A 27975-nucleotide genomic window follows, 5' to 3' on the forward strand; every position below is an offset into this window, starting at 1 on the left:
TGCGGAAGAAAAGGATTCAATTAAACACCTTTTGTTTGAATGTCCATCATTTTGTGTAAGATTATTGGCGGACCTGGCAAATGTTAACTTAAGCAGTCTGCTAATGTTTTTCGGTACAATCTGTCAGGGGTTAAAACTAGAAGTGCCTTTATGTAATAGATACTTTCGGTTAATGTGGTATCAAATGGTCTGAATAGTAGTGAGTCTGAAATAAATCGGGCTTCCAATTTAACCTAACCAAACCTAACCGTGAACCAATCTATTAAAACCAATGGCCATGAGCCGCCTTTTTTCTACCTGTGTCACGCTCTAGTCTGTATTACCTTCTTCGATTGTCGCTTCCATTATTATTGAAACTACAGTATTAATAAAAACAACTTATTTGAAAAATCAATTTATTCTTATATTGCTAAACAATTGCACGGTACATAAAATATCTCATGAAACATTTTGTACATTTATTCGCTGTAAACAATTTCTATACATACTTTATAAAAAAAGCTATTAATAAAAGTATTAGAAACGTTTGAATTTGTATAAAATAAAACCAATATATTTTAAATGCGACAAATACAGATAGAGATCATTTCAATGTAAATATGTATTTCATTTGTAATCTACTTGCAAATACTTAAATTTTATTCGACAGTGTAGTCGGAATAATGAACTGCTATTGTGGTGGACGACAGCGGCCAGCAGAATTTCCCGAAAAATCAATATCTTTTTGTTCGATTATGGGAATGCGGTCATCATATAGGGTTGGGGCTTGAAGTATGATTCCAGCTGTTCCAGCTAATACAGCCAATGTGAAAATCCATAAGAACAATCGATCAAGGACCATGGCGACATACTTCCAATCTTCTTTGACCTTAAATAAGAGCATATTATTTGTATTAGATAAATAAATTGGAAGTTTAAATATATTCAATATTTTATTATACTGCATAAGCCAACACAGAGCATTTAATATTCGTAGAAACCATGTATTTTGTCTATGTGAAAAAAAGTTTTAAGTTTAGACAGTGACAGTATTATAAATGACATAATTTGAGGCCATTAAATTAGTATGTGCTAAAATTTTATCCTTTGAAAATTCCATTATTGAAGCCTATAGCGTGATTACAAAACACGGGCAGTTAGAACGTTACCATGAAATGTATGTATGTGATATAAAGGGTGATTTGTTAAGAGCTTGATAACTTTTTTTAAAAAAAAAAACGCATAAAATTTGCAAAATCTCATCGGTTCTTTATTTGAAACGTTAGATTGGTCCATGACATTTACTTTTTGAAGATAATTTCATTTAAATGTTGACCGCGGCTGCGTCTTAGGTGGTCCATTCGGAAAGTCCAATTTTGGGCAACTTTTTCGAGCATTTCGGCCGGAATAGCCCGAATTTCTTCGGAAATGTTGTCTTCCAAAGCTGGAATAGTTGCTGGCTTATTTCTGTAGACTTTAGACTTGACGTAGCCCCACAAAAAATAGTCTAAAGGCGTCAAATCGCATGATCTTGGTGGCCAACTTACCGGTCCATTTCTTGAGATGAATTGTTCTCCGAAGTATTCCCTCAAAATGGCCATAGAATCGCAAGCTGTGTGGCATGTAGCGCCATCTTGTTGAAACCACATGTCAACCAAGTTCAGTTCTTCCATTTTTGGCAACAAAAAGTTTGTTAGCATCGAACGATAGCGATCGCCATTCACCGTAACGTTGCGTCCAACAGCATCTTTGAAAAAATACGGTCCAATGATTCCACCAGCGTACAAACCACACCAAACAGTGCATTTTTCGGCAGTTCTTGAACGGCTTCTGGTTGCTCTTCACTCCAAATGCGGCAATTTTGCTTATTTACGTAGCCATTCAACCAGAAATGAGCCTCATCGCTGAACAAAATTTGTCGATAAAAAAGCGGATTTTCTGCCAACTTTTCTAGGGCCCATTCACTGAAAATTCGACGTTGTGGCAGATCGTAAGTCTATTCATGATGAAATGTCAAAGCATACTGAGCATCTTTCTCTTTGACACCATGTCTGAAATCCCACGTGATCTGTCAAATACTAATGCATGAAAATCCTAACCTCAAAAGAATCACCCTTTATATGGGAGACTAACATACTCGTATATTAACTACACGGATGAAAAAGACTGTTTTTCATATGTTTGGCTATAAACATTATATGTTTGGAACACAAATTTTTAAACACAATATTTTTGAGTGCAAGCATATAATGTTCATAAACTAGCATAACATGTTTGGGACATATATGTTAATATGTTAGAACATATTATGTTTGGGACATAAAATGTTTGTAAATATAATATGCTTGGATGCAAACATATATTAATTTGGAAATAACCTATAAACATATATGTGTTTAGTAGCTTGGAGCGCTATTTAACAGGGAGCGATATTGAATTAAGTTGGTGGTTGTTGCTTGTTATTACAAAATTAACATTATATTTTTCCTTGGGCAATTGATCAGCTACTTCTTTGATCCTTACAAACTGTGTGGTCCGCTGTTCGAATCCCGGTCCGGCAAAAGGTAAAATTAAAATAAAAAAATCATACAATTGAATAATTTCTTCTACAATGTTTGTATTACAGAAAAAGGTGCTAAGAACTAAAAAATCTCGTGGAAGTGAGAAAGATGTGGGGGAATATACAATTGGGCAGAAACAAAATTTTGAGCATTCAGGTCGAAAACCTATGTTGTTAGCACCTATATTACCTGTTTATTTTCATAATTCGTCATGATTGTAAATATATAAATAAATAACTAAAATTTTGAGCACAATATTGTTTGGGAGAATTTTTTTAAGCATATAATATTTTTGGGTGCAAAATGCTTCCAAACATATTATATGTTCACATAATAACATATTGTTTTTTGGAAGACAACATTATTGAATTTGGATGCAAAAATACAAAATGTTTGAAACTTAGACTACCCAAACATATATTGTTTAGACTAATATGCTTTCAAACATATTATATATTGGAAGAGATCAAACATATAAATGTTTGGGCAATACCCAAAAATGTATATGCTTGAAGCAAAATATGTTTGGGAGTATATGTTACAGAAGCGATTTTTTGTGAGCGTGTACTCACAGGTGCTGGAAAAGTTTCCCGGCCCAGATCCTCGACACCAAGAGGCTGGTTGGTATCAAGGACGATTTAAGCTAGTCGCATTTGAGGACCAAAGGTCTATAGAATGTTTTAAAGTTGCTCTGATACTAATTGGTGAAGTTTGGGAAGGAGCTGCTCTAGAGTTAGTCGAGAAGAAAGACATACCGGCTAGACCAAGAGCACATGCGTGGATACCTGCAAACCCTCCTGACCCTGAATCTATTTTAAATAGACTGAAACAATGCAATCCAGATTTTCCAACAGCTGATTGGAAGGTTGGCCGTTTGGATGAAGTGGATGGACCAAGACGGCATGCAGTGTTTATATTGAACACTCAGTCTTTGCCACATCTAGCAAAGTCCCAGGGCCGTGTATGTTATGGCTTTCATTATATCCAAATGAAGGTGTATAAAAACAGCTAAAGGATTCAGAAATGGCCAAGCCTCTGTCTGAATCAGAAGTAAGCGGATCCTCTTGCGAAGTCGAGGGGGATACCAAGACATTTGAAGGCATGGATAGATACCGTATGCGTGAGGAGGCTTCTACTGCCTCAGAACTCACCAAAGTTGAACCTATGGTTATTGCGAGAGTCACCGATATCTCTGAAGAGGACATTCTTGACGACTCGATTGAAGCGGCTGATGTGACGGTTGTTGAAAATCTCGATGGTCCTACGGATCCTCCAGATAAATCTTCATCATTGTAAGGCTGCATGTGCTGCCTTAAAAGTTCTCCTGATGAAAGGGGACATAGATATAGTTCTTATTCAAGAACCATATGTTTATAAAAACAAAATATGTGAATTAAGTACTCCGGGGTTCAAACTATTGCAGTATACTGGTAATGATGTAAATCGAGCCTGTATAATTGCTAAAAACGAGCTCAACTTGTTTCTGCTTCCTTCAATGTGCAATACAGACACTGTCGTTGCAAGTTTAGAAATAGCCAAATGCAAATATTGGGTATCTTCGGTCTACATGGGACATGACAGGGAGATGCCTCCATATGCCGTTAAGACCTTAGTGGAGGAGTCACTGAAAACAAAGACGAAACTCATTATGGGATGCGATGCGAATGCACATCATAGTATATGGGGAAGTAGTGATAATAATGCAAGGGGAGAGTCGCTAATAGAGTTTATTTTGCGTACTAATCTGGTAGTTTGCAACAAGAGAGGTGTCCCAACCTTTGTCACTAAAAACAGGCAAGAGGTTTTGGACATCACCTTGGCCTCGGAAGAACTGAATGAAATGATATCTGAGTGGCAGGTTTTAAGTGAACACAGCTTCTCAGATCATCGCTACATCAGTTTCAAATTTGATGTTCATATCACCAAGATCATATTTCCGCCAAATGTTAGGAAAGCTGACTGGAATAGGTATAGGGAATCGTTCAATATGATGATACCGGAAATAACAGAGACAAATATGAGAAATGTGCAAGATATCGAACACGCAGTGGAGCGGATTACTAAGGCCTTCAACATCTCACTGAAAGCTGCATGCCCTAGAGGAAAGCCAAGGGGGAAACATCGACCACCATGGTGGTCTACGGAATTAAGTAATATGAGGAAATCCTGCAGGAAGCTCTTTAACAAGGCAAAGTCCACCAGAGCCCCTGAGGACTGGGACGCTTACAAGAAGAATCTGAGAGGATACAAGCGAGAACTGAGAAAGGCTCAGCATAACTCTTGGAATGCTTACTGCAGCAGTATTGAGAATACGTCCGAGGCTTCCAGACTACGGAAGGTTCTAGCATCCACCAACTCCGCTCCAGGTTTCATTAAAACATCGGAGGGCAATTGGACAACGTCCAGTGAGGAGACGCTGGAGGTACTATTGGACACACATTTTCCTGGAAATCAGACGGTTGAACCATGTACTGGCGGTGCCACAGTTGCTCAGCGGTCGTTTCCTGTCGAGGAAATTGTATCGGAAACTAGAATAAGATGGGCGCTAAATAGCTTTGGACCATTCAAATCCCCTGGACCTGATGGAATTACTCCGGCGGAGTTACAAGCTGTAACTGACAAAATTATCCCCTGGTTGTCGGTGGTATACAAAGGATGTATCAACTTATCATATATCCCAAGAAAGTGGAGGGAAACAAAAGTCGTTTTCATACCTAAAGCGGGAAAAGCCTCTCACTCGAAGGCGAAGGATTTCCGACCAATCAACTTATCATCATTCCTACTTAAGACTCTGGAGAGGATGATAGATATTTATCTTAGAACTAGCATCGATTCAAGTTTGTTCTCGAAACGACAGCATGCATACTCGAAGGGCAGGTCTACTGAGACCGCACTACATGAACTAGTCAGCTTTATTGAAAGCTCACTATCTGTCAAAGAATACACAATCGTGGCGTTTCTAGACATCGAAGGGGCGTTCAATAATGTCCATCCGAGCTCGATATTAAATGGACTGACAACTCTGAATGTTGATCCATGTATACTCAGGCTGTTAGACGAACTGCTAATGAAGAGACGTATTTCAGCCACACTAGGACAAGCAAACATACAAAAGTATGTGAACAGAGGCACTCCCCAAGGAGGAGTTCTATCACCTCTTCTTTGGAATGTTGCTATAAATAGCCTTCTGGTTACTCTAGAAAAAGAAAGGATAAAAGTGGTGGCATACGCAGATGATGTAGCTCTGGCAGTCAGGGGAAAATTCCCATCCACAATCAGAGATATTATTCAGAGGGCCCTCCGGATGACTGAACAATGGGCGAAAGACAATGGTCTTGGGGTAAATCCTGCAAAGACAGAATTAGTCATGTACTGCAAAGATCGCAAGGCTCCCACGGTTAGGCCTATTTCTTTAGGGGGTATTGAAATTCCCTTTGGTGATTGTGCAAAATACCTTGGCGTTATTTTGCACAGGAAGCTGAACTTTAAGCTTAATATTGAAGAAAGGGCGAGGAAGGCAACTGTAGCTTTGTACTCGTGCAAAAAGGCAATAGGAAAAAAGTGGGGACTAAAACCAAAAATTGTGCATTGGCTATACACGGCAGTGGTTAGACCTATAATGCTATATGGTGTTGTAGTCTGGTGGCCGGCACTTCAGAAACCGACTGGTTTAGATAAAGTTCAGCGTATGGCGTGTTTGTGTATTTCAGGCGCATTCAGCAAGACAGGAACAAATTCCCTTAATGTCATGATGCATCTATTGCCTTTAGACATTTTGGCCAAACAGTCAGCTGCAACAACGGCTGTGCGGTTGCGCGAACTATCGCTGTGGTCGGAAAATGGTTACGGTCACAGTTCTGTCCTCAAAATAATGTCAGATGTGCCTAACGTAGTGGATTACACTTTGGCGAGTCCACTTTTCGACAAAAAGTTTGAGACTCTAATCCCCAACAGTGAGGCGTGGTGCACACAGACCCCGGGGAATAAAGAATATATAGATTTCTACACTGATGGCTCCAAATTGGATGGACAAGTGGGTTTCGGAGTATATTCTAATGATCTGGAACTTCAAATAGCGAAAAGATTACCTAATCACTGTAGTGTTTTTCAGGCTGAAATATTAGCAATAAGAGAGGTGGCGAATTGGCTGAGAAGTAATGTTCCAAAAAATGTGGGCATTAATATATACTCAGACAGTCAACCTGCAATAAAATCCTTGGATTCTGTGTTCCTCAACTCGAAAACGGCCATCGACTGCCGCAAATCTCTCAATGAGATGGCTGAGCAGTACAATATTCACCTAATATGGGTGCCTGGCCACAGGAACATACCGGGGAACTGCGAAGCGGATGAGTTGGCAAGGCTAGGGACTACCTTACATATTCCAGGGGAACTAGAATTTGTTGGTATGCCCCTAGCTACCTGCAAGCTCATGCTGCGTGAGAAGGCTGTTATGATGGCAAATGTTCGATGGGAGAATTGCAAGGGTTGTAACGACACCAAGCAAATATGGCCCCATTTCAACTTAAACCGCACACTAGATATGCTAATGTTCTCGAGACGTCAGGTATCACTCCTGATATCTGCTATAACGGGTCGCTGCCTGATAGGAGATTTTGCAAAAACTATTGGCGCGAAGTATAATGACTATTGTATGAGCTGTCATGATGCGGAGGAAAAAGAATCAATTAAACACCTCTTGTGTGAGTGTCCTGCATTTTGTGTAAAGCGCAAGCAACTTTTAGGAGCATATAGCTTCAGATTACTGGCGGATCTGGAAAACGTTAACTTAAGCAGTCTGCTAATATTTTTGGAACAATCTGGTTGGTTCAACAAAGAAAAATAATCAAGAAGGTTAAGCGGTTAAAACTAGAAGTGCCCATATGTAATAGGTACTTTTAGTTAATGTGGTATCACAATGGACTGAATAGTCTAAGTGAGCCTGAATCTTAATCGGGCTGCCACTTTAACCTAACCTAAAATTGTTCATTAAAAGTGAACCACAACGAAACTGTGAAACACTCTTCAGAAAAGACCGTAAATGTTATAAAATTCACACATAACTATATGCTTTCATTACAATTTTCAAATAAAGGTACAACGAATTGGGATCTACACGCTCACAAAAAATCGCTTCTGTAACATATACTCCCAAACATATTTTGCTTCAAGCATATACATTTTTGGGTATTGCCCAAACATTTATATGTTTGATCTCTTCCAATATATAATATGTTTGAAAGCATATTGGTCTAAACAATATATGTTTGGGTAGTCTAAGTTCCAAACATTTTGTATTTTTGCATCCAAATTCAATAATGTTGTCTTCCAAAACAACAATATGTTATTATATGAACATATAATATGTTTGGAAGCATTTTGCACCTAAAATTATTATATGCTTAAAAAAAATTCTCAAAATTTTATTTATTTATTTATATATTTACAATCATAATGAATTATGAAAATAAACAGGTAATATAGGTGCTGACAACATAGGTTTTCGACCTGAATGCTCAAAATTTTGTTTCTGCCCAATTGTATATTCCCCCACATCTTTCGCACTTCCACGAGATTTTTTAGTTCTTAGCACCTTTTTCTGTAATACAAACATTATAGAAGAAATTATTCAATTGTATGATTTTTATACCCTCCACCATAGGATGGGGGGTATATTAACTTTGTCATTCCGTTTGTAACACATCGAAATATTGCTCCAAGACCCCATAAAGTATATATATTCTGGGTCGTGGTGAAATTCTGAGTCGATCTGAGCATGTCCGTCCGTCCGTCCGTCCGTCCGTCCGTCCGTCCGTCCGTCCGTCCGTCCGTCCGTCTGTTGAAATCACGCTAACTTCCGAACGAAACAAGCTATCGACTTGAAACTTGGCACAAGTAGTTGTTATTGATGTAGGTCGGATGGTATTGCAAATGGGCCATATCGGTCCACTTTTACGTATAGCCCCCATATAAACGGACCCCCAAATTTGGCTTGCGAGGCCTCTAAGAGAAGCAAATTTCATCCGATCCGGCTGAAATTTGGTACATGGTGTTAGTATATGGTCTCTAACAACCATGCAAAAATTGGTTCACATCGGTCCATAATTATATATAGCCCCCATATAAACCGATCCCCCGATTTGGCTTGCAGAGCCTCTAAGAGAAACAATTTTCATCCGATCCGGCTGAAATTTGGCACATTGTGTTAGTATATGGTCTCTAACAACCATGCCAAAATTGGTCCATATCGGTCCATAATTATATATAGCCCCCATATAAACCGATCCCCCGATTTGGCTTGCGGAGCCTCTAAGAGAAGCAAATTTCATCCGATCCGGCTGAAATTTAGTACATGGTGTTAGTATATGGTCTCTAACAACCATGCAAAAATTTGTTCACATCGGTCCATAATTATATATAGCCCCCATATAAACCGATCCACCGATTTGGCTTGCAGAGCCTCTAAGAGAAACAATTTTCATCCGATCCGGCTGAAATTTGGCATATTGTGTTAGTATATGGTCTCTAACAACCATGCCAAAATTGGTCCATATCGGTCCATGATTATATATAGCCCCCATATAAACCGATCCCCCGATTTGGCTTGCGGAGCCTCTAAGAGAAGCAAGTTTCATCCGATCCGGCTGAAATTTGGTACATGGTGTTAGTATATGGTCTCTAACAATCATGCAAAAATTGGTCCACATCGGTCCATAATTATATATAGCCCCCATATAAACCGATCGCCCGATTTGGCTTGTGGAGCCTCTAAGAGAAGCAAATTTCATCCGATCCGGCTGAAATTTGGTACATGGTGTTAGTATATGGTCTCTAACAACCATGCAAAAATTGGTTCACATCGGTCCATAATTATATATAGCCCCGATACCCCGATTTGGCTTGCGGAGCCTCTAAGAGAAGCAAATTTCATCCGATCCGGCTGAAATTTGGCACATTGTGTTAGTATATGGTCTCTAATAACCATGCACAAATTGGTCCACATCGGTGCATAATTATATATAGCCCCCATATAAACCGACCACCAGATTTGACTTCCGGAGCCCCCTTGGAAGAGTAAAATTCATCCGATTCGGTTGAAATTTGGTACGCGATGTTAGTATATGGTATCCAACAACCATGCAGGAATTGGTTCATATCAGTCCATAATTATATATAACACCCATATAAACCGATCCCCAGATTTGGCTTCCGGTGCCTTTTGGAGAAGCAAAATTCATCCGATCTGGTTGAAATTTGGCACGTGGTGGTAGTATACAATATTTAACAACAGTGCCAAAAGTGGTCCATATCAGTCTATAATCATATATAGCCCCCATATAAACCGATCCCGAGATTTGGCCTCTTGGTACGTTTAGAAGAAGTTTCTACGCAATCCATGGTGGAGGGTACATAAGCTTCGGCCTGGCCGAACTTACGGCCGTATATACTTGTTTTATTTTAATTTTACCTTTTGCCGGACGGGGATTCGAACAGCGGACCACACAGTTTGTAAGGATCAAAGAAGTAGCTGATCAATTGCCCAAGGAAAAATAAAATGTTAATTTTGTAATAACAAGCAACAACCACCAACTTAATTCAATATCGCTCCCTGTTAAATAGCGCTCCAAGCTACTAAACACATATATGTTTATAGGCTATTTCTAAATTAATATATGTTTGCATCCAAGCATATTATATTTACAAACATTTTATGTCCCAAACATAATATGTTCTAACATATTAACATATATGTCCCAAACATGTTATGCTAGTTTATGAACATTATATGCTTGCACTCAAAAATATTGTGTTTAAAAATTTGTGTTCCAAACATATAATGTTTATAGCCAAACATATGAAAAACAGTCTTTTTCATCCGTGTAGTGACAAAATCGGCAATGATGATCATAGCGTTGCGGCTGATAAACAACATTAAAAAGTAAAAACCGAAGTACCATTATTTTCGTATTGTATATGGGAGCTATATCTAAATTTGATCCGATTATTTCAATATCATTCGTTCTTGTGCGGAAAAACCCCTGTACTAAAATTTCATCAAAATCGGTTAATAACTGCGACTGGAATCCTGCGAACATAAAATACATGGGCAGACGCACGGACATCAAGTGCTAGATCGACTCGGGAGATGATTATGACTAGAAATATTTTATCCACTATGTGGTTGAGGGCATACAAAAATAATAAAGAAAAATTCCAAAGAACGCAACATCGATCTTTATTTACTTAATTAGGGAATACAATAGTCGTAAAATTAGTGACCCAAAGATTGGTGTTAGAAAAATGGAATTTCTTCAAATTCAATTCGCTGCAGAAAATCCGTCTATATCGCAATATTTTGAAGTATCGGATAATACATGTATCGGACGTACTATATCTAAAAATACACAGATTTGCTGACTAGCAAGTGCACTTTAGTTAGTTTTGAATTTAAATAAAATCTGGTAAAAAAAAAACAAGGACAGTATAGTCATATTTAGGAAAACCCGTATACAGTGCACTCGCGGTAACGTGAACACCGCATAACGTGAACACGCTTTTTCTTACACTACCTACTCCGTAACGCTGAAAAACATGAAATTTGACGTTAAAAGCAGATTCACAATGCCAAATACAATTTCAATTACACTTACGGAATTTTTTAGTGATCTAGTTTGGCTTTTTCGTGAATTTTAATTATTAATTTAAATTGCTTTATAACTACATACCCACTGATGTTTTTCCGATCTCTTTTTTTTTAATTTTTTCATGAAATTAAATTTAGTTTTTAAGATTACTAATAACAAAAATTAAAGAATATCACACAAGAACGTGTAAAACTCCCGAATATGGCTATGTTTTGTTCTGAAATTCGCTGAAGTTCGCTAACGTGAACTCTCTTGGTTTTAATTAGTTCACGTTACCGCGAGTGCACTGTATATAGAGATTCTCAAATATGATTATTGAAAGAAACAAACTGTAAAAACGTATTTTATTAGAAATGTTATTGAAATTGCTCAAAACTATCACAGTGGCATACATATCTATGTATGCAAATCAGGGTACACTTCTTGTAAGGATAATAAGTGCAAGCTAATAGTAAATATGCATATTCAATAAATTAAAAGGGAATTTCTATAAATGAAAGTTATTATGTCATGCTTACTTTTGTTGAATCTTCTTGCATTCTGGTATGCTCCGCTATGAATTGAACGCAAAAGCAGCTGCGATGAACACGTGGTGGGCATTTGGTATGTGAAAATCCCGCGTTGGCAAGGATAGGGCTCTTGATTCCTGAAGGTCCCACTTCTAAATCGGGAACAGCCGTCATATCATCCGATTCAGACTGCGTGAGTGGAGGTATAGGTCCATGAATTTGACAACTGCCCCCAAATGGTCCTGTTGCGGTGAGACTGAAAATAATATAAGAAAATTGTATGTCAGTTATAGGTACTTGTTAATTCATTGTTCATTAAACGGAATATATAGTATTAATACTCGGATTTCACAAATATCTTGTATAGTGGTAGGGAGGCACCGTGGTGTAATGGTTAGCATTAAGCTGAACATAGAATCGGCCTGTGGTATTACAATGAACTGAATAGTTTATACCTAACCTAGTACGGTGAGACAAAGAAGCACCATATACACAGAGAATACAGATTGGTTGTTCCCTTCATTTGGTTGTGTCGCCCATCCCCAATTACAAATTAATTTCATTTAAATTTTATTTTTTTATTTGATTTAAATACGTTTAAATATTTGTATTAAAGATGTATAGCTAAATACAATGTATGATAGCAATTAATGTCCTTAAAATGTTTTGGCGGTTGGGCAAACAAAATTTAATACACATCCCATTATGACCTTCAGTTGAAAGTCGACTTTCTTTAAATATTAAAATGCATAAAAATGGACCCGTATTACTAGTTTTTGCATATAAGTTATTTTTGGTCGCTATAAGTTATTTTGGTCTGTGCCTACAGACACGTTTGGACAAGCAAGCCAATTTTGAAACCACAAGTGATGAACTTCTTCTTATTGCTGAGTGCGTCCCGATAGTGTGTTAGGCATTATGAAAAATAATCTGGTCCATGGCCCTTTGTATCCACTTGTGTCTGTTGTACAACGTTGACATATTGGATTATTGTTTAAAAATAAATCAAATAAGATTAGTTAGATTTTAGTGCACTCATGTTTATATAAACAGTTCAGAACCTACCAATTTATTCACAATGACATCTCTGTGAGGTTCCAAGTACACAAAGCATCCTGGAGATATGTCATTAAATCCGATTGGGGTACGTATGATTTTTATGCCCTATAATATACCCAACATAAATGATCCACTCCTATATCGTTACGTATCTTTTACTTACGTCCCCAAAATAATGCTTTGAATAACATTGTGGATGCCACTTTGTAGCGCCTTAAAAATCGTCATTTGTTACGTTTAATTGAAAAACAAACAAAAAAATATCTTCTTTGAGAACCAAGTAATTAACAAAAATTGGAGTGACATTTAAAAATATTTCAAATAGGATTCGGTTGTGAATACTGTATGCCAGTTCTGATTGCTAAATGGCAGTTACGAAATTTATTTAAAGTTGGTTGTGCCAACAGAATTCGAAACAAATGCTTCAAAATATATAGATTTTGTTGCTTCAACCATTTGTCTTGTATCACAAACCAAATTCTATTGAAATGATTGCCAAATGATAGTAAGCATGAAAAGATGATTGCATTAAAGAAAATAGGTTGACACACCTAATATATAATTCTAAATGTAGAATTTTCATTATCAGAACCGATTTCCAACCAAATTGTTCTCTGTGTGTACTAGGCTACAAACTTCAGAGCCCAGTAGATGGGTTTCTACTGAATGTGTAGGCACTTACAGTAGATATATGCGAAGCATTTTCTCCCATAGAAGATTGTGTTCTTACACAGAGAATACAGATTGGTTGGGACGATCGAATTTATTGCCAACCTCCTTTTGGTAGTTGCAGTTACTATCACTTGGCAGTTGTGTCTCCCAAATAATTCGGTCCTGCCAATCGAACGATGGCACGGATGGCTTACATGACATAAAGAGTTGATTTTGTCACCTTCATCATTCGGTTGTGTTGATCAACCATCGAAGTACATATAACCGAATTATAAAAAAAATTGGTCCCGCTATCTAAATAACGCTACCCATATCAAATGTTTTAATGAGAGAAATTCAGTTGTTTATTAAGTATTTTATTATTATTCCATTTTGTTATAGCTCCAATATATGTTGGTTTGAAGGGGGAAATATGACAATAATCCACATACATATTTTATCCACGAGACTAAACAAGACTTGATTTGATATTTTGACTTGATATTTTACACAGAGAGTAGATTTCACATTATCCAAATCGGCTCAGATTTAGATATATGTTCTTCCAATTTGATGAAATATGGCCAGAATTCCACCATTATACACACAATTTGCTTTACCCATATTGTAGACATGTAGTCTACACAGCGCAATTGCATACTTTCTACAGAATCTGTTAAAGTGAAGTTACGCCTTCGGCTTCTGATTTGGCCAAATATTGTCCAAAAACCCACAATTCACGAATGGTGCAGGGTACAATATTGTCGGGTCTCAACTAGTCCGCGATTTTAACTCCTACAAACATTCGGATCAAACTGGATCCAGGATCCAAGCTGAATCACAATCTCCAAATTTACATGCTAGAAATGGGGTACATGGAGTTATTTTGAATTATCTAAAAAAATATATCGAGTACAAACCATTGTCCTCTCCTTAGATTATCCATAAGGTGTTGCGGTCCCATCCATGGTGAAGATATAAGAAGCATCGACATTTTTGACCCATTTTGTTGCTTCGATTTAAAAGTTTGAAATAAAATACATTTTTCTACTTCAATTAATTTTTATTAACGCAAATGACATTTAAAAATTTCAAACGCCATTTGGCTGTGAATGCTATATGAAAATGTTGGCAACTAAATGATAGTTAAAAAATTTCCTTACGGTTGATCGTATCAACTAATTTGACTCAAAATTTTACAAAGGAGGTAGATTTGGTTGCTACTACCATTTATTTTGTAGCATGATATAAATTCTGTTGAAAGTCTCACCAAATAGTTACAGTTACGAACAAATACATATAAATACAGAAAATTGGTATAAACAACCTATATTTATTTCTAAATGTAGAATGTTTATTACTACAACGGAATTCCAACCACTCTCTTCTCTGTGTGTACTGAAATTATAATTTGATTATATAATCATTCATAAGTATACACAGAGAATACAGATTGGTTGTGACAATCGAATTTATTGCCAACCTGCTTTTGGCAGTTATAGCAACTATCACTTAGCAGTTGTGACACCCAACAAATTCGGTCGACTCAATCGAATGATGGGAAACCCAACTAATACTATATATGGAGTTGGCTGTGTCAGACGATGAAATTGGTCGTTGCTCCCTTCTTCATTTGGTTGTATCTCCCAACTTTAAAGCACCATGACCGAATTGAATAACAAAATACTGCATTTTATTTATATTTTTTAGATGATAGGAAGGTACATATACTTAAATACAATATATTAATACATTATAAAAAAGTATACCCTCCAACATGAATAGGTTGGGGAATCGACAGATAATGGAGCTAAATCTTTGGTACTCTTAGTATATTAGTATTTATAGATGGTGTCCGAACTGTCTATAGCCCGTTTAAAACACACAATAAATTAAGTAAAGAAATTAGTGTGCAGTTTTAAAAACGACATACGAATCTATCCCCGATGGTCACTTTCTTGGGGTTTTATATATATATATAAAGCAGTTGTAGAGATGGATTTTTTCAGAGCCGCCGTGTTAAACACATTAGGTTAGGTGGCAGCCCGATGTATCAGGCTCACTTAGACTATTCAGTCCATTGTGATACCACATTGGTGAACTTCTCTCTTATCACTGAGTGCTGCCCGATTCCATGTTAAGCTCAATGACAAGGGACCTCCTTTTGGTAGCCGAGTCCGAACGGGATAATCCACCGCTGAAAAACTTTTTGGTGTTCGGTCGAAGCAGGAATCGAACCCACGACCTTGTGTATGCAAGGCGGGCATGCTTACCATTGCACCACGGTGGTTTAAACACATTGAAATTATTCCATATTGAGGATGCGCACAGTATCATTGAGTACCCTGAAGCTATTTGTTTGCAATATAGCCAATATTGATGTGTATTATTTTAGTTTCACAGCCAATATAGTGTACTAAGTAAAAGTTTTTATGAAAAAAAAATAAAGGAAAGGGCTCTGTTGTAGAAACATGGTAATAATTTAAAAATTGATGATAAAATTTCATCTGATACAAGCCGATATCGGAATTAATTATGGGTATAAAAAATCATCGAATGTAAATAATTGCGCAACACTGGCATAAACTTTTTCAATCCAGAGGCAGAAAATAATGTTCAAATAGTAACAATTATTAATTACTGCGATTATTTTTAACACTTTATTGCTTTTAATTTTTTAATAGTCTTATTTGAACAAATTAATCACAATAAATTGCTATTATGAATCAAACAAATGTGTCTTTACGAAAATTCATCCTGGCAATTGCGCTTGTTATTCGGGAAATCCCGGGATATTTTATTTTGAATCCAGAGATTTTTCGAAATCCAGATTTTTTAAATAAATTTGTGCCTTCATTAAGTATAAACGATCCAGATTTTTTAAATAAATTTGTGCCTTTATTAAGTATAAACGATCCTTAGCGTGCAAAACTTTTTGCAGCGACGATAAACAACATAAAGGGTGATTCTTTTGAGGTTAGGATTTTCATGCATTAGTATTTGACAGATCACGTGGGATTTCAGACATGGTGTCAAAGAGAAAGATGCTCAGTATGCTTTGACATTTCATCATGAATAGACTTACTAACGAGCCACAACGTCGAATTTTCAGTGAATGGGCCCTAGAAAAGTTGGCAGAAAAACCGCTTTTTTATCGACAAATTTTGTTCAGCGATGAGGCTCATTTCTGGTTGAATGGCTACGTAAATAAGCAAAATTGCCGCATTTGGAGTGAAGAGCAACCAGAAGCCGTTCAAGAACTGCCCATGCATCCCGAAAAATGCACTGTTTGGTGTGGTTTGTACGCTGGTGGACCGTATTTTTTCAAAGATGCTGTTGGACGCAACGTTACGGTGAATGGCGATCGCTATCGTTCGATGCTAACAAACTTTTTGTTACCAAAAATGGAAGAACTGAACTTGGTTGACATGTGGTTTCAACAAGATGGCGCTACATGCCACACAGCTCGCGATTCTATGGCCATTTTGAGGGAAAACTTCGGAGAACAATTCATCTCAAGAAATGGACCGGTAAGTTGGCCACCAAGATCATGCGATTTGACGCCTTTAGACTATTTTTTGTGGGGCTACGTCAAGTCTAAAGTCTACAGAAATAAGCCAGCAACTATTCCAGCTTTGGAAGACAACATTTCCGAAGAAATTCGGGCTATTCCGGCCGAAATGCTCGAAAAAGTTGCCCAAAATTGGACTTTCCGAATGGACCACCTAAGACGCAGCCGCGGTCAACATTTAAATGAAATTATCTTCAAAAAGTAAATGTCATGGACCAATCTAACGTTTCAAATAAAGAACCGATGAGATTTTGCAAATTGTATGCGTTTTTTTAAAAAAAAAGTTATCAAGCTCTTAACAAATCACCCTTTACAATAAGCTTGTCGGCAAAGATTTTGTCTTTTCTTGTGTTTTTGATGGTCAATATAGCATGATTTTTAAATATAAAGGAGTTGAATAAAAACATGTAATATAGAGCTACAAAACTATCGACAGTTTTATTTTTAAGGTACTATCGATATTTATTACCGATAGCGATACTATCGAAGAAACCCAGTTCACTAAAAAATGCCGGCTATGCTATGTACTAATGTAGGTAATAATAAACCAAAAATGAACAATTCTCATTTATTTTAATGTCTAAAGATGTCTTATTTTAAAACAAGATTCTTTTTCTCTAAATATGGCGGCATGAAATGAAATGTTACTCCTCTTATTTTGTAACAAGTAATTAACACCAATTTTAAATCAAATTTAGAATATTAGGTTAAAGTGACAGCCCGATTTATTTCAGGCTCACATACTATTCAGTCCTTTGTGACAAATTTTGCAATGATTTTCGTCGGATTGTCGGTGAAAAATCTAGGACCTTACGTTTTTTTTAGGAAAACTGGATCCACCATTTCAAATGGACCTTAGTAATTAGCAATTGAAGTAGCTTTTTTCGTTGTTTTTTGCTTATTCGTTTTGAATAATCTAAACTCAATAAAATGTGAGTATCAATCGCACAAGAGAAATGATCATACTTTTGTTTAATGAAAATGAGTATCAATCGCACAAGAGAAATGATGATACTTTTGTTTAATGAAAATCATTTCAAATCGGAAATAATTAGTTATTGCAAAATATCCCATACTATCGGCACTATCGATTGTTTTTTATTGAAACTATCGAATGGTGCGACTATCGATACTTTTATTTACTTTACTTTTTTGTTGAGTTATTTGAAGATTAAAGAATGTCCACATGGCCAGGCAACAACGACCCAATAAACACAGGATGAGCGTTTTTCAAATGCAACAACTTTTCAGTTTATGGACAGATATAGATTAAGGAACATCGTTAATAGAGCCATTGAAAAGAAAACGCCAGATACAAATCTATACACGCCTGGACTGTACATGTTTCGGTTCGGGCGAATGAACCTTTCCACAGCCTTTAGTATAGATCTGGCTGGGAGAGATAACTCAATTTTGGGCCCTTTATGTTAACTCGTTATGGAGAAAACATTTGGGAAATTTCCTCTTACAAATTGAATCATCTTTTCTCCCACTGTACATCATCTTTTCATATAACTTACAAGTCCCTTAATCTTATTTTTATTTCGTTTTGTTACATAGTAATGCAACAACACGAAATTTATTTTTAGAAAGCTAATTTGTTAGAATTCACCTAAGTGGTGAACAGTCGAACAATGCTTATTGTTTCTACAGTCAACTACAACATATGACAATTAACAGAAACTGGTTTCCAGGATACAACAACAATTCTAACGCGTACATTAGTCGTGTTTTTCCTAGTTTTACGACGGGCTCATCGTTGCTTATTATATTACATGTACAGTCCAGGCGTGTATAGATTTGTATCTGGCGTTTTCTTTTCAATGGCTCTATTAACCATGTTCCTTAATCTATATCTGTCCATAAAGCTCGAAAAATAATTGTATAATTAGATATAATGCATTTGGACGTCAATTGCCTGTTTCGGTATCAGGCTAACATGTAATATAATAAGCAACGATGAGCCCGTCGTAAAACTAGGAAAAACACGACTAATGTACGCGTTAGAATTGTTGTTGTATCCTGGAAACCAGTTTCTGTTAATTGTCATATGTTGTAGTTGACTGTAGAAACAATAAGCATTGTTCGACTGTTCACCACTTAGGTGAATTCTAACAAATTAGCTTTCTAAAAATAAATTTCGTGTTGTTGCATTACTATGTAACAAAACGAAATAAAAATAAGATTAAGGGACTTGTAAGTTATATGAAAATATGATGTACAGTGGGAGAAAAAATTATTCAATTTGTAAGAGGAAATTTCCCAAATGTTTTCTCCATAAGGAGTTAACATAAAGGGCCCAAAATTGAGTTATCTCTCCCAGCCAGATCTATACTAAAGGCTGTGGAAAGGTTCATTCGCCCGAACCGAAACATGTACAGTCCAGGCGTGTATAGATTTGTATCTGGCGTTTTCTTTTCAATGGCTCTATTAACCATGTTCCTTAATCTATATCTGTCCATAAAGCTCGAAAAATAATTGTATAATTAGATATAATGCATTTGGACGTCAATTGCCTGTTTCGGCATCAGGCTAACATGTAATATAAGAAGTCACTAAATGTATATCTCTTTGCAGAAAACTAAAATCTTTGGATGCTACATTCTTGCAAACATTAAGAAGCTGACCATTAAAAAATGAGTGGCTTATCGACAAGAAAAAGTTTCCAGAAACATTACAAGTGCAACCAATTAAAATTGTTAAAAACAACAAATTGTTGAAATCAACAACTTCTGGATGAAAATGTGCATCTCATCGTCAGTTTAATTCATATGCTATTATCAGTTTAAAATGGATATTTTGTGAATTTCTTCTGCTGGAAATCAATTCTAACACGCGGTCCAGTACGTTCCTAATTTCAAATTGCCCGCAGGTTAATAAATTTTAATGCTGTTTTATGACACCAAAAGGAAGGAAATCGAATTATCAATGCAAAAGTGTTTACTAATAATGTTTAAGATATTTAAAGTTTTGTTGTTTGTTTTTTTTTTTGTTCTTATTTGTTGATATGTTTAATAAGATTATTATTTATCAATTGGTATTGTAGTGTAGTGTATTATTATATATTTTATTTTGATGAAAATGAATAAATTATACAAAATTCATAGAATTTTGGCTTTGACTTTCAATTTGAAGTGGGGATATCATTCATACAAATATAGGTTGAAAAGTATTTGCAACGATGTTAATTGTGAATTTGACTCGCATCGAAAATTGTTTGAAAAATTATTGAGTAGCGATGCATTTCAATTTGAGGATAACACTTGAGATATTATTGCTAATGTGTTGAATTTCACTGTTGAGGGTAATGTCTGTTTTTTGTTGAGAACGCGATTTTCTCAACAATTTCTCAACTTGAATATTACCATAATCCTTTGAAAAAATATTTGAAAAATTGTTGAAATTGAGCATTTTTCAAACGTTTGTATTTATTGGGGATGTCTAGTAAAATTTGATATGCGATGGCAGCACTATACAATCTTTGCCAAGGAATTAGAATAGATATTAGTTTGGCGACACGCCGCTAGGCGTCACGGTATTCCGTCGCGGTATTTGAACTTCCCATAAGAAATACACACAGAAAAAATTGCCGTCGAAACTAAAGGAAAAAATGTTCATCAATTTAGTTTAGCCATTTTATTTCCATTAAGGTAAATTTTTGTGTGAAATAATAAAATTTACTTGTTTCAGTAAAAAATCCTAAACTGAAAGCAGTTAGGAATAGTTCATTAACTAGAATAAGGCATGTAGTTTTACTAATACTGTTTTCTTCGCTGGGTATAAGAATTTAGTACAGAACAAGAAATTTTTATTCACTGATAACAAAGCATTCGTAAAAATAAACAAAACCCGAACTAAGACCAAGTTTCCTTAAATTTAGTAAAATTTCTTTTAAAATGATAATTCTGAATTCCTTTATTATAGAAAGTTTATCATACATACGAATAACACTTGGCATAGAAAAATATTTTAGCTCATTCGTTCTAAGAAGTATCCAATCCTTTCAAAACTTAAGGAAACACACTCGTTAGAATATAGGAAATTTTCCTATATTTCTTTTATCTACCTGTAATCGATAGGTTAGGTTAGGTTAGGTGGCAGCCCGATGTATCAGGCTCACTTAGACTATTCAGTCCATTGTGATACCACATTGGTGAACTTCTCTCTTATCATTGAGTGCTGCCCGATTCCATGTTAAGCTCAATGACAAGGGACCTCCTTTTTATAGCCGAGTCCGAACGGCGTTCCACATTGCTGTGAAACCACTTAGAGAAGCTTTGAAACCCTCAGAAATGTCACCAGTATTATTGAGGTGGGATAATCCACCGCTGAAAAACTTTTTGGTGTTCGGTCGAAGCAGGAATCGAACCCACGACCTTGTGTATGCAAGACGGGCATGCTAACCATTGCACCACGGTGGCTCCCACCTGTAATCGATACCTGTAATCGATTTAATCGACATGTTTGCGCGTGGGTTGTTTTCTTAGTTGTAAAAGTAAAATAATATAATAAATAAGTTAGTGAGAAAAGTTTTCGTTTGTTTTTGGAGTTAACATAAAGGGCCCAAAATTGAGTTATCTCTCCCAGCCAGATCTATACTAAAGGCTGTGGAAAGGTTCATTCGCCCGAACCGAAACATGTACAGTCCAGGCGTGTATAGATTTGTATCTGGCGTTTTCTTTTCAATGGCTCTATTAACCATGTTCCTTAATCTATATCTGTCCATAAAGCTCGAAAAATAATTGTATAATTAGATATAATGCATTTGGACGTCAATTGCCTGTTTCGGTATCAGGCTAACATGTAATATAAGAAGTCACTAAATGTATATCTCTTTGCAGAAAACTAAAATCTTTGGATGCTACATTCTTGCAAACATTAAGAAGCTGACCATTAAAAAATGAGTGGCTTATCGACAAGAAAAAGTTTCCAGAAACATTACAAGTGCAACCAATTAAAATTGTTAAAAACAACAAATTGTTGAAATCAACAACTTCTGGATGAAAATGTGCATCTCATCGTCAGTTTAATTCATATGCTATTATCAGTTTAAAATGGATATTTTGTGAATTTCTTCTGCTGGAAATCAATTCTAACACGCGGTCCAGTACGTTCCTAATTTCAAATTGCCCGCAGGTTAATAAATTTTAATGCTGTTTTATGACACCAAAAGGAAGGAAATCGAATTATCAATGCAAAAGTGTTTACTAATAATGTTTAAGATATTTAAAGTTTTGTTGTTTGTTTTTTTTTTTTGTTCTTATTTGTTGATATGTTTAATAAGATTATTATTTATCAATTGGTATTGTAGTGTAGTGTATTATTATATATTTTATTTTGATGAAAATGAATAAATTATACAAAATTCATAGAATTTTGGCTTTGACTTTCAATTTGAAGTGGGGATATCATTCATACAAATATAGGTTGAAAAGTATTTGCAACGATGTTAATTGTGAATTTGACTCGCATCGAAAATTGTTTGAAAAATTATTGAGTAGCGATGCATTTCAATTTGAGGATAACACTTGAGATATTATTGCTAATGTGTTGAATTTCACTGTTGAGGGTAATGTCTGTTTTTTGTTGAGAACGCGATTTTCTCAACAATTTCTCAACTTGAATATTACCATAATCCTTTGAAAAAATATTTGAAAAATTGTTGAAATTGAGCATTTTTCAAACGTTTGTATTTATTGGGGATGTCTAGTAAAATTTGATATGCGATGGCAGCACTATACAATCATTGCCAAGGAATTAGAATAGATATTAGTTTGGCGACACGCCGCTAGGCGTCACGGTATTCCGTCGCGGTATTTGAACTTCCCATAAGAAATACACACAGAAAAAATTGCCGTCGAAACTAAAGGAAAAAATGTTCATCAATTTAGTTTAGCCATTTTATTTCCATTAAGGTAAATTTTTGTGTGAAATAATAAAATTTACTTGTTTCAGTAAAAAATCCTAAACTGAAAGCAGTTAGGAATAGTTCATTAACTAGAATAAGGCATGTAGTTTTACTAATACTGTTTTCTTCGCTGGGTATAAGAATTTAGTACAGAACAAGAAATTTTTATTCACTGATAACAAAGCATTCGTAAAAATAAACAAAACCCGAACTAAAACCAAGTTTCCTTAAATTTAGTAAAATTTCTTTTAAAATGATAATTCTGAATTCCTTTATTATAGAAAGTTTATCATACATACGAATAACACTTGGCATAGAAAAATATTTTAGCTCATTCGTTCTAAGAAGTATCCAATCCTTTCAAAACTTAAGGAAACACACTCGTTAGAATATAGGAAATTTTCCTATATTTCTTTTATCTACCTGTAATCGATAGGTTAGGTTAGGTTAGGTGGCAGCCCGATGTATCAGGCTCACTTAGACTATTCAGTCCATTGTGATACCACATTGGTGAACTTCTCTCTTATCATTGAGTGCTGCCCGATTCCATGTTAAGCTCAATGACAAGGGACCTCCTTTTTATAGCCGAGTCCGAACGGCGTTCCACATTGCTGTGAAACCACTTAGAGAAGCTTTGAAACCCTCAGAAATGTCACCAGTATTATTGAGGTGGGATAATCCACCGCTGAAAAACTTTTTGGTGTTCGGTCGAAGCAGGAATCGAACCCACGACCTTGTGTATGCAAGACGGGCATGCTAACCATTGCACCACGGTGGCTCCCACCTGTAATCGATACCTGTAATCGATTTAATCGACATGTTTGCGCGTGGGTTGTTTTCTTAGTTGTAAAAGTAAAATAATATAATAAATAAGTTAGTGAGAAAAGTTTTCGTTTGTTTTTGAAAATTATTAAACATAAACAACTAACAATACGTCTATCAATGTTCGTGATGGTGTATAAAGAAAGAAAAGACCGTCTTCATTTTGGAATCTTCAATTATCAGGTAATATTCAGTGACGCTAACCTGATTTTTTATATTTGTAGGTATTGAAAAGTACAAGAAGAAGAAAAAATGCGTTTTACAGTTGACAACATTATGTGGAAATTGGAAATAGTGGAATAATAAACTAATATTTCAAGACCAGTTTATACTGCTAATTCTTAGTAAATATATTCAATATATTAATTAAACATATCTTTTATTGAAGAAACAAATGCCTATATAAATAAATAAATAAATAAAATTGTATTTAAAAACTAAGGTAAGTTGTTCTAATTTTGAAGTAATATGTTTACGCATTGATGTTGTTTTTTATTTCAGCTTAAAACCATGCATTGACTAAACTACAAGTGTAGTTTAACCTACAGAGGAAAATAAAGTTTGTCAAAGTTATTTGGGCAAAGCCCTATAGACTGCAAGATGGTTGGATGGACGCACGTTTCGGAATTACCACAATCCTCATCAGCATCTTCTACTTGCAGCAAAACTATCAACCAATTATCAGAATAAATTCAGGCAGTTCAATAAACCCAATGTGAACCACACTTGAACCTTCCGAAAAAAGATTTATGATAGCCGGCTTATGCCGAAATAAATTCATACAAACATTTCTCTTTTCCTTTGCCACCATCAAATCATCGATTTGAGTGCAATTGAATTTTGCAATTTTTAGCGTGCTTCCTCTTTTTTTCATTCGTTTTGTTTTGTTATTGTTGGTTTTGTTCTTTAAGCATTGTTGTTGTTTTTTTATTTCAGCTTAAAACCATGCATTGACTAAACTACAAGTGTAGCTTAACCAACAGAGGAAAAGAAAAAAATTTGACAAACATTCTTTTCCTCCGTTGGTTAAGCTACACTTGTAGTTTAGTCAATGCATGGTTTTAAGCTGAAATAAAAAAACAACAACAATGCTTAAAGAATTCAAAGATAATAAAAGAGGAAGATGGGAGATTGGCTTGCGTCATACCACATGTTGCATTTACCAGATTAGTTTAATACATGTATGTAACCTTTTAGTTGTTTTTAGTTTTTATTTTTTAAATGAAAAATTTAATTTTCTTAATGAAATAATGATAAATTTTAGGCAAAAACAAAAAGAATTACATTTTCCCCTTTATGGAAATTTATTTCGTGCTCTTAGTTTCTTTTTATGTGCATTTTAATGCTATGTCAATACCTGTCGTATACGCGTTTGGTTCGAGTATTAAACTAATGTGGTAAATGGTTTGATGTGCTCAGTAGCCAATCTCCCATCTTCCTCTTTTATTATCTTTGAAAGAATTGATATAATGTGGACAAAATTTGTGGATTTTTGTTTTAAATTTTTGTACTTACACCGATTCTATATACAAATTATTATCTAAATTGTTGGTTTTTATACGACCTTGATTGTTTATTATTTTTGGATTCTTTTAGATTAATTCTAAATCGGGCTTTTAAGGTCTCTAAATATGCAAATAAAAAGACTTTACTTTATATTTTTATACGACGTTTCGTTGGTAATTTCCAACTTCTTCTGGGATGAATTTTATTAAAATCTCGCAACGATAGAAATAACAAAAAGGGGGGGACAAATTACATCTATGTGGAGTACCATAAGTCAATCTCTAAACTTACACGTTTATGGCTAAACTTTTATTTATTGTGTAACAAAAAATCACATTTTTCCTTTTCATGAGGGAAAGCGAAAACCTGCCACGAAATGTGGTGGAATGAAAGGATAGCACAGAAACAGTTTGAAAATTAAACATTGTTTGCTAATTTAAATGAAATACACATAGCCGGAAGAGACAAATGTGCGATATTTACAATCTCTATAAAATTCCTTTTAATTTGAGACGATTTGAGGCAGTTCCGCCCGATGAAATTCTTAGAACGGCTTAGAACCTTTGGGTTTTTAAAATATTGCAGAAAACTATTAATAGAGAATGGATCCATTTTTTCTTATTAAAAGTAACCTACATCATTAAACGCACAATTTGGCATGAATTAAATCTTCTGCTGATAACGTCAATGCATTTCAGAAAATAAACAACCAAAAATTGTTCGTTGTTTACTTAACGATGATTGTTATCTGCAAAGAAAACAACACAGCAAATTTTAAACGTTTGGACATGTAGTTTAAAAAGACTACCAAATAGCTTGGTTGTTATATTTTTTGTTATCCCTTCGTAACGATGCGATTCATCTTAAAAATTGAATACAGAATCCCACTACTGGATGGGGAATAGTCCAAACAACTTTCCACAAAGTTTATAATTTTAAGATGGATTATTAAAGAAAAGTGAAAAATGGCGATTTTAACGGCTAAAGACTGGTATTAAAATCACATTATCGCGCTCATCCGTTTTAACGGTTACTATTCTTTAATAATTAATTTTAAAGGAAAACACCAAGTTGTTACAATACAAAAAATGTTAAGAGTTTATTCTTTTTTATTTTGGCGGCTAAACTCGAACTTAATAACCAACTTAAGAGATGGTTTTCATAAAACTGAATTAAACTAAGTTTGCTTAATGTACTATAATCGTTTGATGCTGCAGATTGTTATTGCTCAAAATATTTAAAAATACCAAAAATTGCAGGATCCCGAATGACAGCCCTACTGGCAATACTGGCGACACTTGCACTGATGAGTTGTTCTGGATAGAACACGAGTGCAGCGATGTTATGGATAGCTCATATAAATGTTGCATCCAGTACTAAAAGAAAACAGGCCTATTGTTTAACAAGTGACAAAGGGAACCTGCACAATTATCAATGTTTGCTTCGAAATATCTGAAAATTGATACAATAATTGAAGGAATTCTTTCCATCATTCATGGATACAATTTTCTCGACATTTTTCTGCCATCTTTTTAAAGCAATTCCAACATTTCAAAAATTTTTTTATAAAATAATTTTATTTTGGATATTTTGTCAGCTAATCAAAAATAATCTGCACTGTTAGAAAAAACTTCGTTATATTATCTAAATGTGTCATTAACATTGAGAAAATTTTTCGTTATTATTAACGGATATTTTCATTGTCTAATGAAAATATGTCGACGGCTCAATTTCAATGAAATTTTCTTTGTGTGTGAAAATGTAAAACGACCAATGTAATTTATTTTTCACTTACCTGGTGTCAAAATTGTATATGGGTCTTTTAATAAATAGAAACTTTGGTAGATGATCGATGAATACGTTCTTTACCCATGGCGCCATTCGATGAGTCTGAGGTGATCGAAAGTGCACATTTAAAACCACCACTGTGACACATATACTGAAAAGAAATAAATTGTTATTGAACTTATAATTTGAGGCTAAAAGTGTTTTTTTTTTGTGAATTTGTAGAAATGAAATAACAAATGGAAAATCAATGTTTTCGTGTAAACCAAAAACAATAGAAACATAATTTATTTTCCATCCCTAAATTATTCTTATTTGTAGTTTAATTTGTGAAACAAAACTTATATGCAACAAGTTTCGACTTTATATTTGTTCTATTATTTGGAATATTTTAATATTTTCATCGTCATCGTCATTACGAATTTCTCTCCTGGTGGTACAGTAATCCTCCATGCACGGACGAAAAATACTGTTTTTCATATGTTTGGGTGTAAAAATTATATGTTTGGAACTCAAAATTTTAAACACAATATTTTTAAGTGCAAGCATATAATGTTCATAAACTAGCATAACATGTTTGGGACGTATATGTTAATATGTTAGAACATATTATTTTTGGGACATAAAATGTTTGTAAATATAATATGCTTGGATGCAAACATATATTAATTTCGATATAGACTATAAACATATATGTGTTTAGAGAGAGAGAGAGAGAGACATAAAGTAAAATAATGAAAGTAACCAATTGGCGCCTTAAAAATACTCGTATATATACACAAAGAAAATTTCATTAAAGATTGGAAAAATACTATGTGTGAATATAAAGAAGTATAAATTTACAAAATAAGGATACTTTTAAGACACAATTCGTCTTCAAAATAAAGTGTTGAAAAACTTATCCTATTTTCTTAACGATTTTTTGCTTTGTAGTCAAGATGCAAAAATGCAACAAATTTAAAGACAATTTCGTTAATTT

At 35.0% G+C, this 27975-nt stretch overlaps 1 protein-coding gene across 6 annotated transcripts in view; it reads right to left on the minus strand.

Annotated features, from left to right (window-relative positions):
* Nucleotides 1-364: 364 nt before the first annotated feature.
* Nucleotides 365-27975, minus strand: part of nAChRalpha4 (nicotinic acetylcholine receptor alpha4) — a 220107-nt gene continuing 192496 nt past the window's right edge. For 5 of the 6 annotated variants that reach the window (XM_075291042.1, XM_075291039.1, XM_075291040.1 and 2 more), the window contains 3 exons: nt 27007-27150; nt 11704-11950; nt 365-868 (listed from right to left, as the gene is read on the minus strand). In XM_075291042.1, coding sequence (XP_075147157.1) covers nt 671-868; nt 11704-11950; nt 27007-27150 — 589 coding nt within the window. In that variant the 3' untranslated portion in view covers nt 365-670. Of the gene's footprint in view, nt 869-11703; nt 11951-27006; nt 27151-27975 lie in introns of those variants that run through there. The other variant, XM_075291044.1, reaches the window with a different exon arrangement.

This window comes from Haematobia irritans, chromosome 1 (assembly GCF_050003625.1).
Source record: "Haematobia irritans isolate KBUSLIRL chromosome 1, ASM5000362v1, whole genome shotgun sequence".
Taxonomy (NCBI): Eukaryota; Metazoa; Arthropoda; class Insecta; order Diptera; family Muscidae; genus Haematobia; species Haematobia irritans.